General features: G+C 36.9%; 1 protein-coding gene across 3 annotated transcripts in view; it reads right to left on the bottom strand.

The window, feature by feature from the left end:
- The window catches only part of LOC121326127 (adenosine kinase-like), a 117,921-nt gene that overhangs the window by 84,535 nt on the left and 15,994 nt on the right, over positions 1–17,392 (bottom strand). For all 3 annotated transcript variants that reach the window (XM_041269303.1, XM_041269305.1, XM_041269304.1), the window contains exon 4: positions 9,754–9,832. In XM_041269303.1, the coding sequence (XP_041125237.1) occupies positions 9,754–9,832 (79 nt within the window). The remainder of the gene's footprint in view (positions 1–9,753; positions 9,833–17,392) is intronic.

Here is a 17,392-nt window from a genome sequence, read left to right as displayed (position 1 = left end):
TTACAAAACCTGAATATCTCAATTCTGACTTCCACCCACAGTTTGTCAAAAGTTTGTCACCGAGTTGAGCTTTTCAAAAATGGGTGCTAGACTTATATGTTTCAAATTAGAAGGATAACAATCTTGTTTACTTCATTTATTAGAAAGCTTGTGTAGCCTTTTTTAGTACAGATACAAGTTGAAATAAATACTGTAGCATGTGCATAAATAAATAATAATTCTAAACCGTCAAACCCCCCCCCCCCAGGATACATTCTGGGGGTGGGGGGGGTCAGTTCTCGCCACTGCTCGACATCATCCACCCAGCAAACTGTTTTTTTAGTTATATAATGAGTTTGTCTTCTGTGTAAAATTTCTAGATGGTGCTATGTATCTGACTGGTCCCTTTTATTTAAGCCTGCATTATACTGATGAAGTCCGCTGCCATCTGGCAATACACATTGTTTATTGGCTTACTACATGGTGCACATTGGTAAGCGTTGGACACAATCGGTAAACTATTATTTGCAATGTTAAGATTTTAATGGATCGGTGGCTGGTTTGTGCAAAAGAAAAAACCACAACAGCTGCGACATAGAGAATTTATGTGGAGATGCAGGGCGTCAAGTATGACAGAGGGGGTGCAGTCCAAAAAGTCTGAGAACCCCTGTTCTAGAGGAACTGTTAGAGCTGGCTGGACCCAAGACCAACGTAAAATCTTTAATGAATAGCCTCACTGGTAATTTTCTGCAAAGCTTTCAAACCAAAATATTCAAAGGCTGCTTTATGGATTGCTATGCATCTGGCCACTATTCCACAGGTCTCTCTATAACAACCTAACCACAAATGTAACATGCAAGATATGGGCCTAAGGCACTCCATTGGAAATACATGAATGAAGAAACATTGATAACCAAAGCATAAATTCTTCTGTCATATGGTTCGTAATCAGTGGTTATATTTCCCTTCATTTTAACTAGATCTAGGTGCTTCAGACATAGCAAAAAAAACAACAACATAAAAACAACATGTACAGTAACAGGAGGGGTGATGTGTAAATTTCACATACCTGCCTAGAAAACAGACCAAGGCCACTATGGCTACTGTGTAGTAAGATTAGATTTAAGTTTTAAAGGCAACAGAATTAGCTCCTCTTTTGCAAGTTCTCAACAGACTATCAAAGAAATTATCTATTTTTATCTTTCGCAACCGTAGCCTACAGTTATTCATTAATCAAAATCTGTGGCAAGCAACCTTCACTAGATCACACAGTTTTAAATAGCAGGAAGATCTGATTTGAAAGTTTGTGTTGCATCTATGCCACATCCTTACTCTGAAATGTATAAATATAACACTGCTATTGACATTTCCACAACTGTTCCAGGTGCGAGCCATTTTGGGAGAAGATTCTCTTTGATCGCTGTGACGTAATTCTTCTCTTGTACGAGTATAGACACAGAACAGACCCAAGAGGACCCAACCGTCTCTGATGATTCTTGGAACGGCAAACTTAGACCTTTTTATGTTTTATTTTCTTCTTTCTGTGTATTACTGAAAATACAGAATACAAAAAGTGATATTACCAGTCTCTCTCTCACATCTAATTTTCATATTTGTTCAGAAACTGTGTATTTCAAAACAGGCTTCAAAATAGACTGCATCACACATTCAAGTGCATTACACCCATTCAACAGTTTATTGTATTGACTTAATTTTTAGAAATGTATTAAAATAGCTGGATTACAGGTAACCAATAATCTCTCTCTCTATCTCAAGGCTCAAAGTTAAAGTGTATTTGGTAGAATTTTGCTACCTAAACCTCTAAATTTGCTACTAGTTTTTTTATGCAGTAGCATTTTTCTGATATCTTACACTGCAGTTTATATGACTGCCCCTGGGTGAACACGAGTGTACAATTACCGGTTTTAGTTTCTTTTTTTTTTTTTTTTTTTTTTTTTTTTTTTTTTTTTTTAAAACATACATTAGTATCTTTGATAAAGCAGGAAACCACTGCTAACAGAGCTTCCCAATTTGTATATGACAAAGGTTTGTCCTGCCTCATGCGAGGCCCACAATGCAAATCATATTGGACAGTGAAGTACAAATACCTACAGTACCAGAACAATGTGCATACAATTTCAAGGTATGAAGTTTATTTTATAGACCACAATTACAATGAAATAACTGTTTAAAACATTACAATTTTATAAGAGAACAGGCAATGACCTAAACAGATATTGCACTTTTTCAGTGTCTATAAAATTCTAATTTAATCTGTTATGGAGAATGGCAGCTCCGGGTTTTGTTATACTCAACCCTGGTGTCACCCACGTTAAAAATGAACAAATAGATAATTATTACTTAAATCAAAATTCTGACTACGAAAAAAAACAAAAAAACAAGAGCAAATAGCTAGCTATAAACGTTACCATGACCCACATAACGACTCCCTTATTTAATCAGTATGAATAATGGACTAAATAGAATCTTGAGGTGCACTCATTTATCTATCTGTAGATTATCACCACCTTGTGTTCTACTTCTGTTTAACTAGTGAAACATGTGCTTTAATAAAAAACTATTATACCGGTATTATATACAAGCCATGATTTTAATATATATCACACACGGCTATAGAAAGTCTACATCCCTTTCGTTGCCTTACAGCATTCAATCAAAATTATTTTTTTTCCATTTAATCTACACATCCTACCCCACAACTTCCAAGTGAAAAAATATTCTAGAAATTTGTTGAAAATTAATTAAAAATAAAAAATGAAATAGCTTGGTTGGATAAGTGTCCATCCTCATTGTAATAACAATCCCAAATTAGCTCAGGTGTAACCAAATCACCTTCAAAATCACACACTAAGTTAAGTGGCCTCCATCTGTGTTAAATTGTAGTGATTCACATGATTTCAGGATAAATTCAGCGGTTCCTGTAGGCTCCCTCTGCTGGATAGTGCATTTTAAAGCAAAGACTCAACCATGAGCACCAAGGCGCTTTCAAAAGAACTTTGGACAAAGTTGTTGAAAGGCACAGAACAGAGGATGGGTATAAAAAAAATATCAAAGGCCTTGAATAACCCTTGGAGCATGGTCAAGATGATTATTAAGAAGTGGAAGATGTCTGGCACCACCAAGACCCTGCCTAGATCAGACCGTCCCTCCAAACTGGATGACCGAGCAAGAAGGAGACTCAGAGAGGCTACCAAGAGGCCAATGGCAACTTTGCAAGAGCTACAGGCTTTTATGGCCAAGACTGGTCAAAGTGTGCATGTGACAACAATATCCCAAGCACTCCACAAATCTGGCCTGTATGGTAGGATGGCAGAAGGAAGCCACTACTCAAGAAAGCCCACCTTGAATCCCGTTTGAAGTATGCAGGAGATTCTGTAGCCATGTGGCAAAAACTTTTGTGGTATGACGAAACTAAAATGGAACTTTTTGGCCTAAATGCAAAGTGTTATGTTTGGCGCAAACCCAACACAGCGCATCATCCAAAGAACACAATCCCTACTGTGAAGCATGGTGGTGGCAGCATCATGTTATGGGGGTGTTTCTCATCGGCAGGGACTGGGGCACTTGTCAGGATAAAAGGGAAAATGAATGGAGAAAAGTACAGAGAAGTCCTTGAGAAAAACCTGCTGCCCTCTACAAGAAGGCTGAAACTGGGACGGAAGTTCACCTTTCAGCACGACAATGACCCAAATCACACAGCCAAAGCTACACTGGAGTGGTTAAGGAACAAAAAGGTAAATGTCCTTGAGTGGCCCAGTCAGAGCCCAGACCTAAATCCAATTGAAAATTTGTGGCATGACTTGAAGATTGCTGTCCATCTACAATCCCCAAGAAACTTGACAGAGCTTGAACAGTTTTGTAAAGAGGAATGGTCAAATATTGCCAAATCTAGGTGTGCAAAGTTGTTAGAGACCTATCCCAACAGACTCACAGCTGTAATTGCTGCCAAAGGTGCTTCCACCAAATATTAACTCAGGGTGAAAAACTAGTAGAAAACTTATCCAATTATGATCTTTCAGTTTTGTACTTTTAATATATATATATATATATATATATATATATATATATATATATATATATATATATATATATAATTATATATATATATAAACTTTTTTCCCCTTAACAGTGTTGAGTAGGTTGTGTAGATAAATGGAAAAAAATCTTCATTTAAATGCATGAAACTGAGGCACTGACAAAACTAAATGTGAAAAAAGTTCAAGGGGGTGTAGACTTTCTATAGGTGCAACCATCCCAAATAGGTAGATATAACCAATAATTGCCTCTCTGATACTCCATCCTTTAATTGTCTTTTGCTTATAACGTACTCCAAATAAGCAGATGCCAATCTGCTGCTTATTGAATTTAACACTTGCTTTGAAATGACCGTCTTTAGCTACCTTTACCAAAAAACAAAAAAAAAATCATTGCTTTAATATAGAGTAGCTCCACTTCAATCACTTAATCCAAAGAAATCAAAGACTCACCAGGTGTGATGCTTTTAATCCTCAATTAACATGCTAGTCTTCATTCAGCTACAATGGGAATCACTCATGTTCACTGCATACCTTTGAGCTAGAAAGCCTTCAACATGCATATTTGGTTTATACATAACATTTGTTTTCAGCTTGCAGGGATCAGCTTGGTAAAGCTACTGCTTTGGTGCAAAATGAGGGCCTCCCAATGCTTCCAGCCTTTTATTCTCTTGCTTTGTATAAATCACGATCACAAAGAAGAAATTATATATTAGCTCTGGGAGTGCAAGAAAATATTTTCCTATACCTTTTAGCCATGGACCTTCCAAAGAGCCTTTATAAAAATAAAAGAACCAGCTACTTGCAAAAGTCAACCTGCTCCTCTTCAACTTTTCTTAATCATTCCCAACATGCACTAACCCCTTATCAAATCCACAGTAAAACCTGGGGAAAAAAACTTAAAGTAACCAACATCATTAAATATCTTAATTGTTATCTTTTCTATTGTATTTGCATTTCTGTGCTAGACTAGAAAAAGCAACAGAAATAACTACCGTTATTTTAACAAATGTGCTTCCTGTATTTAGTTAACAAAGGTAAATTAAGTAATTTTTTTTTTTTTTTTTTAAACAAAAAACTAATAAGCCTGTATAGTTATATATGAGGTCATGGAACAGTTGGGCTCATGGAGGTTGGTTGGTTTATTCCACTAGACATCCAACCTAGACGCTCTTTATGTTTCCATACAAAATATTAGCTGGGGAAGTCGTTTGAACATTATAAAACACTGAGGTGATTTTGTAAAGAAAGGAGTCCCAGTAGCCCAGCCAACAGAAGAGACATGTGTTTCCAATAAATGAGTTAGAACACAAATGGAAGGTTGGGCCCCTTTACCCTTTGCTAATAGACTTTACACAGGAAGCAATGACCAACAAATGGGGGGGTTATACCCATCTGGATATAAAATGCACATGTATTTAGCAATTATATTTTCCCCATCTGGATGCAAGATATAATAATGTATTCTTTTTATTATGTAAGCTACAAGAAAAACAAAACAAAACTAATAAACACCTGGTCCAAAAAGCAGAATCTGTCTTTTTTTTGTAACGTTTCTGTACTTAATAATATGGCCCCAACATGGCAGCCATATTAGGTCAGATGTTAATGTCACAGTGACGCTTAATTAACAAAGATCTTCATGTGACAGACTAGGAGAAGGTATGCCTACAGAACAGCCACAGCTTTAGTATTGCTCCAAGAAAATCTACCATTTCACTTGCTTCAAAATAGGACCTTGTGTGTTTTGTTCCATGTGTCCAGGTATACAATTTTGAGGACTGTAAGGGATATACATAGTGCACTGGATGGCTTTGCTAGTCCCACTCCAGCCTTTGATGTAGTGACTATGTGAACCCATCTGCATTTGTTATTTTACTGTGATGTACAAAGCAAGCTGCTTTTAGCAGATGGGCCTTTATCTTCTGTGCTCCTCCATGGCATGATCTTGAACCTTGGAAAACCCCTCCTTACAAAGTGCATTAAAATCAGGCATGTCAAACACCTGTCAAAAGGTTTGAAGGACAGCCAGTAGTAGATTTTGTTAATACTTAGCAAATACATCATCTACAAACATTTGATACTTAATTCTGAAGTACTGTGCAACTTGAGAACCTCCAATAAGTAGACAATCAAACATTCAAGATACTGCCTCTGTCATATGAGACTGTAGCAGGCCAAAAGCCCTGCTTGTGTAAATACTGTGTGTGGGAATGCAAGGTTGGCAAGGATGGCAGTAATTCTGTTCCTGCCAACAATCACAGGTGTGGCCAGTCTCCAATCAGGTAACTGAGTGCTAATTGGAGAACAGCCACCTGTATAAGAGGAGGAGAAATCCTTTGTGTGGGAACAGAGTTTGTCGAGTTTGGACCTGTTTGTAATTATAGTGAAGGTGAATACCCAGTCTATATTACGTTTGTTTTTTGTTTTTTAAATCTTTATTTTGGCCCTCGTGCGCAGTTTATTTGTTCCTGTGTTTGTCAATTAAAAGTATGCATACACATTTAAACTGCAGCTTCTTGACTGAGTCTCTTTCCTGCCAATACCATCTGTGGCAACAGCACTATCCTGCACAGATACCGAACATGATACCCTGGAGTGCCCGGTGCAAATCCACCATCTTTATCAAAGTATTTATTTTTGGCATAGGGCACAAAAACGCCTAGAAAACACTAAGACTATGTTATTGGATTTATGTCTACAGTTTACAAATAATTAGTACACATCTAGGTAGTACAAAAAAATATAAAAATTCTTCGTGTACTTAAAATGTTTTGAAAACTGCAAACAAAACAACTGAGAATAAGCATATCCCGCTGCAGTCATTTGTCTCTGCTGATCGAAATACAGTTCATATTAAAATACACTGACTATTACATTTAGTAGGGATATGAACAACACAATAAGCTTTGTATTACTGTAGATTTTGTTAAGCAGCATTATAATAAAACCATAATAAAGTTGCCTGGCGTTTAAATACAAATAAAAACTGATGCACCACTGACAGTGAAGTTTATAGCGTTAAGACAAGTTACGCTACTGCCAAGACTGTGTATCTTCACCTAACATTTCTTCTACTCTTTGCTGGTTATGTAGGAGCCACAAAGGCTATTCTCATGACGTAAAATGAACAAGAGAGGCCGGCGTACAATTCTACCCTGGGGTACCGCATGGTGTCTTATATGCTGCTTTCATAAGAATTATTTCCTGGATTGTTATTTTTATTGAAAGAAAATTCCTTTAGAAAAAGTCAACTTCACTCAAGCTGAAAGCACACTGCTGCACCAGATGGCCAGCTAATGTATTATATATGTACTATAACCGTATTTACATTAACCTTCTGTAGTAAATACAGCCTAATGTACTCACGTATTCTGTTAAAGTATAAATTCTTTTACTTTTCAAGTTAGAATATGTATCCCTCCCATTGCTGTATATTATATATATAATATATATATATATATATATATATATATATATATATATATATATATATATAATATATATTTCAATAGATTACTTATATAATACTAATGAGTCGTTACCGTGGGTGGGCTAGGAATGAGTAAATATAAACTGGATAAACAGCTGAAAACAGTGGCTCTTACAAATGATGCAGTCTTTAAAAATTCAGCAGCAAACATTTTCTGGTGATTTCTTCACTTTGAATGGTGTTTTGAACAATAACTTTTGTTTAAGCAAGTCTAACGTTCACTATATTCTGTAAACTGTAAAAGGTAAACTATTAAATTACAGTACATTTATTTATGTGAACAAATGTATCTCCAAGGGAAAAGCACCTTATAAAACATGAAGCAAAAGAAGTATGTGAGAAACTGTGTGATCTAGCCTATTATAGCCAGTGGTTACAACAATGTCTCAGTGAAATAGTTAGTTTTACTGGACAACACCTGTAATGGAGTCTAACTGAGAAAACATCAGGCAAAACAGCCTCCACCCTGAGGTAATGATTTATTATCGACACATAATACCATAGTGTACTTTATTTAGCAGAAACCAAGTTACATCACCTCAAAATGAAAGCCATATTAGGTCAGAGGTTAATGTCACGAACACCACATTTAGCATGTAGTGTGTCCGGCAAGTATGAAGTCAGTTCCTCAAATTGCCTGAGATAAGGCTTTGTGGCAACAGCTTTGTAAAATTACTGGCATAGAAGAGTTAATTTTTCTTGTACATAACCACCAAACCAACTTAACCTACAGAATAGGATAAAGACAATATATTTAGATTTAGCTTTAGGGTAGCAGCAAGAAAGAGACTCAGACTTACAAACTGCAGTAAAAAGTGCTGGATGCACACTTTAATAAACAAAATAACAACCAAAAAGGGCACAAGGGTCAAGATAAAGGTTTAACAAAACACCACAAAACTTGTCCAGGCTGGGCAGAGCCTTCACTGAACCTTTACAAACAAAACAGCAACACACAGATCACAAAAACCACTCACCTACTCCCTATCCACAACCACAGGCTTTCTGCCTGCTTTTATGCAGGTAACCACTCCTGCACTAACTGGCGAGTGGCAACACCTGTGGTTGCTGGCAGAGACATTAACCCCTTCTCTGCCACACAGCCATATTAGTTAAATGCATAAACTATGCACTGACCTCGCTTTAATAACAAAACATGTTACATATGGTAACAGTATATGAGGTAGTGCAAAATATTATTATTATAAGAATGAAAATAACAGGAACTTTCAGTGGTTTGACTATTGTTGCAGCCTCAAGGAAACTGCTTAGCTTGGCAACGCCCCTTATACTTTAGCCAGCAGCTACTGTACCATGGTCTCAGATTCATCTGATCACATTTTCAGCAAAACAAACTGGTTCTGAATTCCCATGGCTTCATATTAACAAATATATGTAATACAGAAAACAACAAGGGCGGACAAATCAAGACAAAATAATGTTGACACTGCAGCACCACAAAGGCCTACAGCATGCCTGCAACATTATTAGTCATTACTGTACTTCTACTCGTTCATGAATGTCTCTGCAAATATGTTATAAAACAAACAGCAAGACATGCAGTATAATGACATTTAAAAAGACAACGTTAAGCATTAAATGCTGAAAACATTTCTTGAGGAGACTGAATTTATGTACATTTTGCTCTGCTTCATAATTAAAGAGTGCTTTGGATAAGAGCTGTGTGCATATCTCTGCATTACTTTGACTGGTCTGTTTACAATCTGTTGAATGTAAACCTCAACCGTGAGCCAACTAAGCCTAGGGCATCTCCTAGAAACACACAAATACATCTAGTTTTTTTTTGTTTTTTTTTTTTTTTTTTTTAGTTTTCAGAATGTAAACAATACATAGGCTTAGATTGTTTTGGACATTTTGTAATTTTTTTTTTTTTTTTATAAGAGCGGATAAATTAGATCAATTTTATTTAACTTTTTAGCTGGAAAAACAAAATAAGTGCAATAAATATAATTATTTAAATTTTACACATCTGATGTGTTAATCAAATCCAAATGTATTTCTCCAAATTCCTTTGCAGAACCACTAAATTAATTGGGGCCCAGGACCATTTGCATAATGAAATTTAGAAATAACATTACAGAAACTGCAACAGAGAGAAAACAGGGTACCTCTCACAATAAAATGTAAGCCATTGTCTAGATGCAGTGTGCATTTTTGCCTCAGCAAGTACATTCTTATCTTAAATGTTTTAAAACACATACAAACCTGGGCAATTTTAACTGAATTCTGGGTGGAGCCACCGGCATGGTATTCTACTTTGAACTTCTTGACAATTTCCTCAAACCTGCAAGAGCCACATAAAAAAGGAGGATGTCAAATGTTGCAACACATCACAAAGAAAACAAATGGAAATATCATGCTTAGAAACTTAACTCATTAGCTCTTTTACAAGGTGGTAACCGAGACGATGCCTTTCAATAAAAATGCACAACACATGCTTTTAACCTCTTGTACAACTAAGTGGTTGAAAAGGACTGGTGCTTAAATTGTAACTCTCATTACAGTTTCAGTGTTTGTATGCAGAAACCAAGAATGCATCACATTTCTGCAGCAAGCAATGGTTTTAACCACAGGTGACGTTTGATTCCTGCCACACACCATTAAATGAACGAGGAACTGATAAGATAAATGTTACATACGTATTAAAAATCAAGTTTATTTCCCTTTTAAAAGCAGGTTTGATGTGTGAATATGCTCTATTACATAAATGTTAGTTCCAAAGTACACAGAACCCAGCATTTCCCGTTTTCCAATTTGGATGAAAAAGAAACCTACAAACATGAGCAACAAACAGATAATGTAATGTATTGCTGTAATAATACTCCCTGGGAAAATGCAATATTAAAGCTGGTGCATGTATACATTGCACATTGTTTTCCATTAGCTGTACAGATATTCATAGCCAGGTACTCCACTTCTATCTGTAAGTGCACAAAGCCATGATTTTAATCTCTCTGCAGGGTTCGACACTAACCATGGCCCGGTGGCCCGGGCCGGTAGAGAGCGCAGTTTGGCCGGTAGTTATAAAGCTCCACAAGTCCGAACGGGCCGGTTACATTTAACTAGTATAATATATAGTGCACATGGCTTCTGTTTCATAAATCCAGGAAAATGGGCCAGTGTGTCAAAAAGCTGAAAATTAATTTACAAACCATTTTTTAAAAACATAACTATGAACTAATCCTAACTTTCCCACAGTGCGTCATATTTGTTTTACAGTCAGAATCTGAAACTATGTACCGAAGTGTTGTGTTGGTACTCGTTCCCGCAGCAAATCGGGTTTACAACTAAGCAACCAATAAGCCAAAAGGAAAGCGCTGAAATCAATAAATCATAAGGAATGTAATTATGAAAAAAAAACAAAGACGAACATTTAGAGTGGAGGCTTCATTATGACAGAGAAAAAAAAAGTAAGGTTATGCCTTGTTTGGCGTCAGTTTCCCAGACTTTCAGATAAATCAGCAGCTTTATTTGTTGTGAATTGAACATTTCGTTTACATCATGTCCAGTCTCACAGTAGGGTGTACCAATGGATACCCAGATAGGCAAGCAAGTTGTCTAACTTTCTGATTTGGGATCCGATATGTTCAGGTCAAAAATACCATTCACAATCTTTCCAGGACTCGCTGGTATCACTCAGCAAGATTAATGCTGACTTGGGAGAGGCTACACAAGCGACAACGCTCCAAGTAGGTTTGTTATTATATTGTACTATCAATATTGTTTTAATAGTGTTTATTATTAGGACTAGGGATGGGAATTTTGAATGGTTTCCTATTTGAATACACAGGGTGCAACATTTTTGGAACTCTGGTCCAAATTAAAACATTAAAAAATACATTCCAATATTACAATAGTTTAACATTACTAATTACAACTAGCCATCGAGTACTGACATCAGATGAATCTAAGTCAAGTTACTTTCTTTATTCAATAACCTGTAAATAATTCAAAACAAGGATCCCTGGTTGTACTTTTAATGGTCAGTGCAAATGTTGCCGTTACTCCATCCATTCACAGAAAGTCAACAGTAGATGTTTTACACTGAACTGCAGTCCAGAGTTAAAAAAATAATTCCTTTCCAACTCCAAGTATCTTGCATTTTTTTATAGTCACGGCATTGTTGTGCTTAACATTTAGTATGTCTTTATATTCATCATAACGTTAAGTTACCTTTCTAATTTCAATGTTACCCAAGTTTGGATTACTTCTTTTAGCACTTGCTATATACATGTTAAATGGCTGAAGTAACATATATTAAAAGGCTTCGTTTAGCCACTTTCTTTTGAGAGGTGGGCTCTCTTTGGTTACCATACACAGTTAGAAACACACTGAAAATAAAAACCATCATGAAAAAATACATAAATATATTAGGCCAGATAAAATTGCATCCGGGCCAGTAAAAACACTAGCTCAGTGGCTCGAGGGGCCAGTAGTTAAAAATCTAAAAACGTAGAGTCCTGTCCCTAGAATAATTATTCCAGTTTCAGCGATTATAGCTTCCAAACTACTACCAGACAAGTCATTTAAATTCAGTAATCACTTGAACAGAACTGTAAAAAGGACTAGGTGTAGCATACCACAGGTTTACATGTTACCATCTTAAATGACTTAAAAGGACCTCCATTTTTGCAATTTAATGTATTAAATTATAACTGACTATCATAATGCACATGCATAATACAACTACATTTTTAAGCATACCCTTGGACGGTAAACATCAGTTGACCTCCAAGGCCTAATAATTAAGTGTCAAAGAGATTACTTATCGGGTTCATCCAAATATAAATTGAAACTCAAGTCAAATGATGCCTTGTTGATTGTACAGTGCCAACAGAAAGTCTACATCCCCTTGAACTTTTTCACATTTTGTTGCGTCAAAAAGGTAGCAAACATTATTCAGAGCAGGACATCAGATTACTTCATATTTACAGTGGCTCTCAAAAGTATTCATCCCCTTGGACTTTTCCACATTTTATTGTAATCAAAATGGATTTAATTAGGAGTTTTTGCCACTGATCAACACAAAAAAAGTCCATAATGTCAAAGCGAAACATAAAATCTACAAATTGTTCTAAATTACAAATATAAAACAGAAAATAACTGATTGCATAAGTATTCACCACCTTTGCTATGACACACCTAAATAAGCTCTGGTGCAACCAATTGTCTTTAGAAGTCACATAATTAGTTGAATGGAGTCCACCTGTGTGCAATTAAGGTGTTTCACATGATTTCAGGTTAAATACACCTGTCTCTGGGAGGTCCCACAGCTGGTTAGTACATTTCCTAACAAAAACTACATCATGAAAACGAAGGAACATTCAAAGCAAATCCGGAATAAGGTTCTTCAAAAGCACCAATCAGCGGTAGGATATAAGAACATTTCTAAGGCATTGAATGTCCCCCGGAGCACAGTATAGTCCATTACTAAGAAATGGAGAGAATACGGCACAACTGTGAATCTGTTTAGAACAGGCCGTCCTCAAAAACTGAGTATCCGGGTGAGAAGGGCATTAGTCAGGGAGGCCACCAAGAGGCCTATGGCAACTCACAGTCTTCCACGGCTGAGCTGGGAGACACTGTGCATATGGCAACAATAGCCCGGGTGCTTCACAAAACTGGCCTTTATAGGAGAGTGGCACAAAGAAAGTCATTGTTGAAAAGAAACACCACATCAAATCTCAGCTAGTTTGCCAAAAGGCAAGTGGAAGAAGACTCTATGGTCTGATGAGACCAAAATAGAGCTTTCTGGCCTCAACACTAAGCGCTGTTTGGCGCAAGCCTAACACCGCACATCATCCTGAGAACACCATCCCTACTGTGAAGCATGGTGGTGGCAGCATCATTCTATGGGGATGCTTCTCTGCATCAGGGCCTGGAAAGCTTGTGAAGATAAAAGGGCAAAATGGATGCAGCAAAGTACAGAGAAATCCTGGAGGAAAACCTGCTGAAGTCTGCAAGAGTCCTGGAACTTGGGAGAAGATTCATCTTCCAGCAGGACAATGACCCCAAACATACAGACAAAGCCACACTGGAGTGGCTTAAAAACAAAAAGGTCAATGTCCTGGAGTGGTCCAGTCAAAGCCCGAACCTCAATCCAATTGAGAATATGTGGAAATAGTCGAAAATTGCTGTTACCAAAAGGTCTCCATCCAACTTGATGGAGCTTGAGCAATTTTGCAAAGAAGAACGGGCAAAAATTGCAGTGTCCAGATGTCCAAAGCTGGTAGACTTATCCAAATAGACTCATGGCTGTAATTGCTGCCAAAGGTGCCTCTACCAAATACTGATTCAAGGGGGTGAATACTTATGCAATCAATTATTTTCTGTTTTGTATTTGTAATTAATTTAGAACAATCTGTAGGTTTCATTTTTCACTTTGACACTATGGACTATTTGTGTTGATCAGTGTCAAAAACTCCTAATTAAATCCATTTTGTAACACAATAAAATGTGGAAAAGTCCAAGGGGGGGTGAATACTTTTGAGATATATGGACCTCAAAAGTAATACTGTTTAGACCCAGTGCTTGCACACATTAGTGCTTTTTGAATGCAGTTATATTATTTATGAAGACCAGATTACACTTATGAACACTAAATGTTAACTTATGAAGGAAAATGAAATTTCATAGTCAAGAATCTGCAAGATTCTTTTCTTTGAAATCCTTTGCCACAAATGTTACTGGGGTTGAAAAAATGCACTTAAATGTCAGTTTGATAAAAGCCAAAAGAACATTTCTCACATATGTTTGCAGTTAGCTGTACTGAATCAAGATGGAAAAAAGTAAGTCATTTAAATCCCAAGTTAAAACATCAGCTTTTTTTTTCTCTCCTTAGGGGACAAGATTTCAAAAAGGAGTACCTCCCAGTTTTAAGAAATTATTTATTCTCTGGGGATACAGAGGCCTATCTTTCTGTGTTCAAAAAAAAAGCATTAAACACCCTGATACAATGTGTCAAAATCATTTTATTAGAAGACCTATAACAAAAATTATTGGTCCTGGCTGTGCTGTGAGTCACTTTGAAAAGAGCTTTGAAACAGTCTTTAAAGTTGTAAGTGTAAAATGCTGTCAGGATGTTAATAATGAAAAGAAAAATTACAGGTATGTTATTTAAACAGTTGTAGCAACATGTGGGGACATATAACACTATATTTTTTGGAACCCCGCTACTCACTCCAAGCGGCATAACAGAACCTAACAGTTCAATACAGAAAGAAGAAACACTGCAATTCTATAAACAGAATTAGCTTCAGCTACAGAACTACGCATTAGGAATTGAAACCCTCACAACAACATATACTGTAAAGCATACTCAATGATAAAGTATTCGGAACATTTCAGTTACAGTAAAAGCGATCATCAGTGACAACTTCTGATCCTTTTGCTGATACACATGTACCGTGACCCCCCCACCCCACCGCCTCCCTCTGCTGTTTAATTCAGGCCCTAGCTTCAGATTGTCTGCTGGGAAGATGAAGGGCCTCCAGTTATTCTGAAAGAAACATAACATTCTTTCAGATCCAATTGCTCAGCAAGGGTGCTGGGCAGACTCTAATTGATGCTTCCATTTCCTGTTAGGATTCTTAGGGGGAGCTGGTTTATGAAATGTCTCACATACTGGCAGATTTAATTAGGCTGGTCATTAAGGCCATCTTCTATGTCCTTCAATCCTAAAGATTCTGTCCACAACTGCTTTACATAAGTACATGCAATAAACATATAATTGTACTTCTTACGTAACAGAAGACCCAAGATGTAATTAATAATTAATTGTGCATGTCTAGCATTGGAAGTTGAGCAAATGACAATGTAATGCCACTTGAGAGGATAACCGAGAACATTTTGTCTATTAATTACTCCATCATCTGGTACCTGAAGAATCATTTTAATGCAAAACTGAAAAACCATCCATGCAGATTTAAAAAAAAAAAAAAAAAAACCCTTAAACCCTTTGTGAAAAGTTCCTTCAGGTTCTGCTGGAAGTATTTTGTGCAGGATTATTGGTTTAAGACATAATTAACAGGTGTTAATAGTTCTGACCAAGGCCTTTTTCTTCACTGCTGTATTATTTTATTTATTTATTTTTAATACATTTTGGTGTATACTATATCCATGCTGCCAGGATGCACCCCCAGTCCCTGAGCCACCCAGCACTCCGGAAGTGTTAAAATTAAAGTCACAACCCTTCTGTTGCACTATTTGCCCCCTGTCTCAATCAGTTTATGCAGCAATCAGTTCCTGAGAGCTGGAAGAGGCCCATCTCTCCCGATGACTCATTAACAGGCAGGCAGAACCAAGTGTTCCAACTTTAAATGCCAGCAGCTAAAAATAACCCATGCAGCCGGCAGACTGACTAATGTTTCCATTAGTATTTCCTTTTCTTCTCTAGATGTGATCCTAAGTGCTAACTTAAGATTGCTTCAGCTTTCGAATTCTGCGGGAGGCCTAGAACAGGTACAAACAGGGCAACAGAGGAGACAGCATTATTAGGCTGGAAGGTCTGCTAGAATCCCATTTCAGCAGACAGGTAGGAAAGCTGGGGGCAATGTTGCTAAATGGATTTTAATCAATTTCAAGGAAGTGTGGGGTCATGATTCCTCTTTCAGTTCCTGTTGTGAACATTCTCTACCTTCTATGCCCATTGCCCGGTCACAAATGCAAGGTTCATAGGAAATACATAAAATGACTAATGTTTCCGATTTCATATTGGCAATGAGATGTACATTTCTCAATATTTTTCTTCTTTCAAGGAAACTATTTGTTCCACCTTTTGGCACAGGCAGTCAGGGGGCCCACTCTCAGACAGTGAAAATAATAGCTGCAACAGAAGAGTAGCTGCCTCATTCACTTTTAGTAAAGTCACAAGTTTGTCATACAATTACAAAACATCTGTTCGCCCCCAGTGGACTTCCAAAAGCCACCACACAATTTGGCACATTTCTGCCAAGGACTGAACTGCATACAGGTCAGGAATATCAGCAGTCTACAAATGACAAGACGGTGGGAATAGGCCTGTGTACTATATGCTCTTAAGAAGGATGCAAAAGTAACCTTTCAGACCCAAAGGATAGGAACAGCATAAATTCATACATTAATCTAAAATATATGTTGTCACTATATGAAGTTGGAAACTCTTGGTTTATGAGTCAACAGACCACTCTGTTAATATATCTCTCAGCAATGTGTTCTTACTTGAGATTGTGGTTTGCTCAAACAGTACCACTGCAAGCCATTGCTGTTACTTTTGCCTAATTACACTGCTCAGTAATTCTTTCACACAGCACACAGTTTATCTGTTTAAAATCAATACCTCATTTCACACTGAAACTTCACACCCAACTAGACAGTACCAATTCATTATTCTGTTTTCAAGGCTTATGCTTGGATGTTCCCTCAAGGTTGAAGCTTTTATCTTTTTTTTTTTTATTTATTTAAAAGAAAGTCAATAACACACCTGTCTTATAAACAGATGAGTTTCCTGGCAAAAACATGTACTTTTCAATCTAACATGTCACAGAACCTGTTTAAAACTACTAGAAACAAACTGTGACAATTAACACTACAGATTATAATACAGGGATATTCTACTACCCCTGTGTCACAGCATCCTCAAATGAATGAGGATAGCTGAATAAATCTATACCAACTATCTAATTAGCAAAATGTTTTCCACAAAAGTTTGGCATTACATTTAAGAACCCACAAAACTCCCATGCCACCTGCAGAGTTGTTCCTGTTAAATATAGGAATGACTTCATACATACCAATAGTCGTTCTTACTGTTATTGCAGAACAATCTGTTGTTTACCCATTATTTAAAAGGTACATATTACACCAC

This window comes from Polyodon spathula, chromosome 13, assembly GCF_017654505.1.
Source record: "Polyodon spathula isolate WHYD16114869_AA chromosome 13, ASM1765450v1, whole genome shotgun sequence".
Lineage (NCBI taxonomy): Eukaryota > Metazoa > Chordata > Actinopteri > Acipenseriformes > Polyodontidae > Polyodon > Polyodon spathula.
Note: the sequence above shows the minus strand (reverse complement) of the source record. Positions and strands in the feature narration are given on the sequence as shown.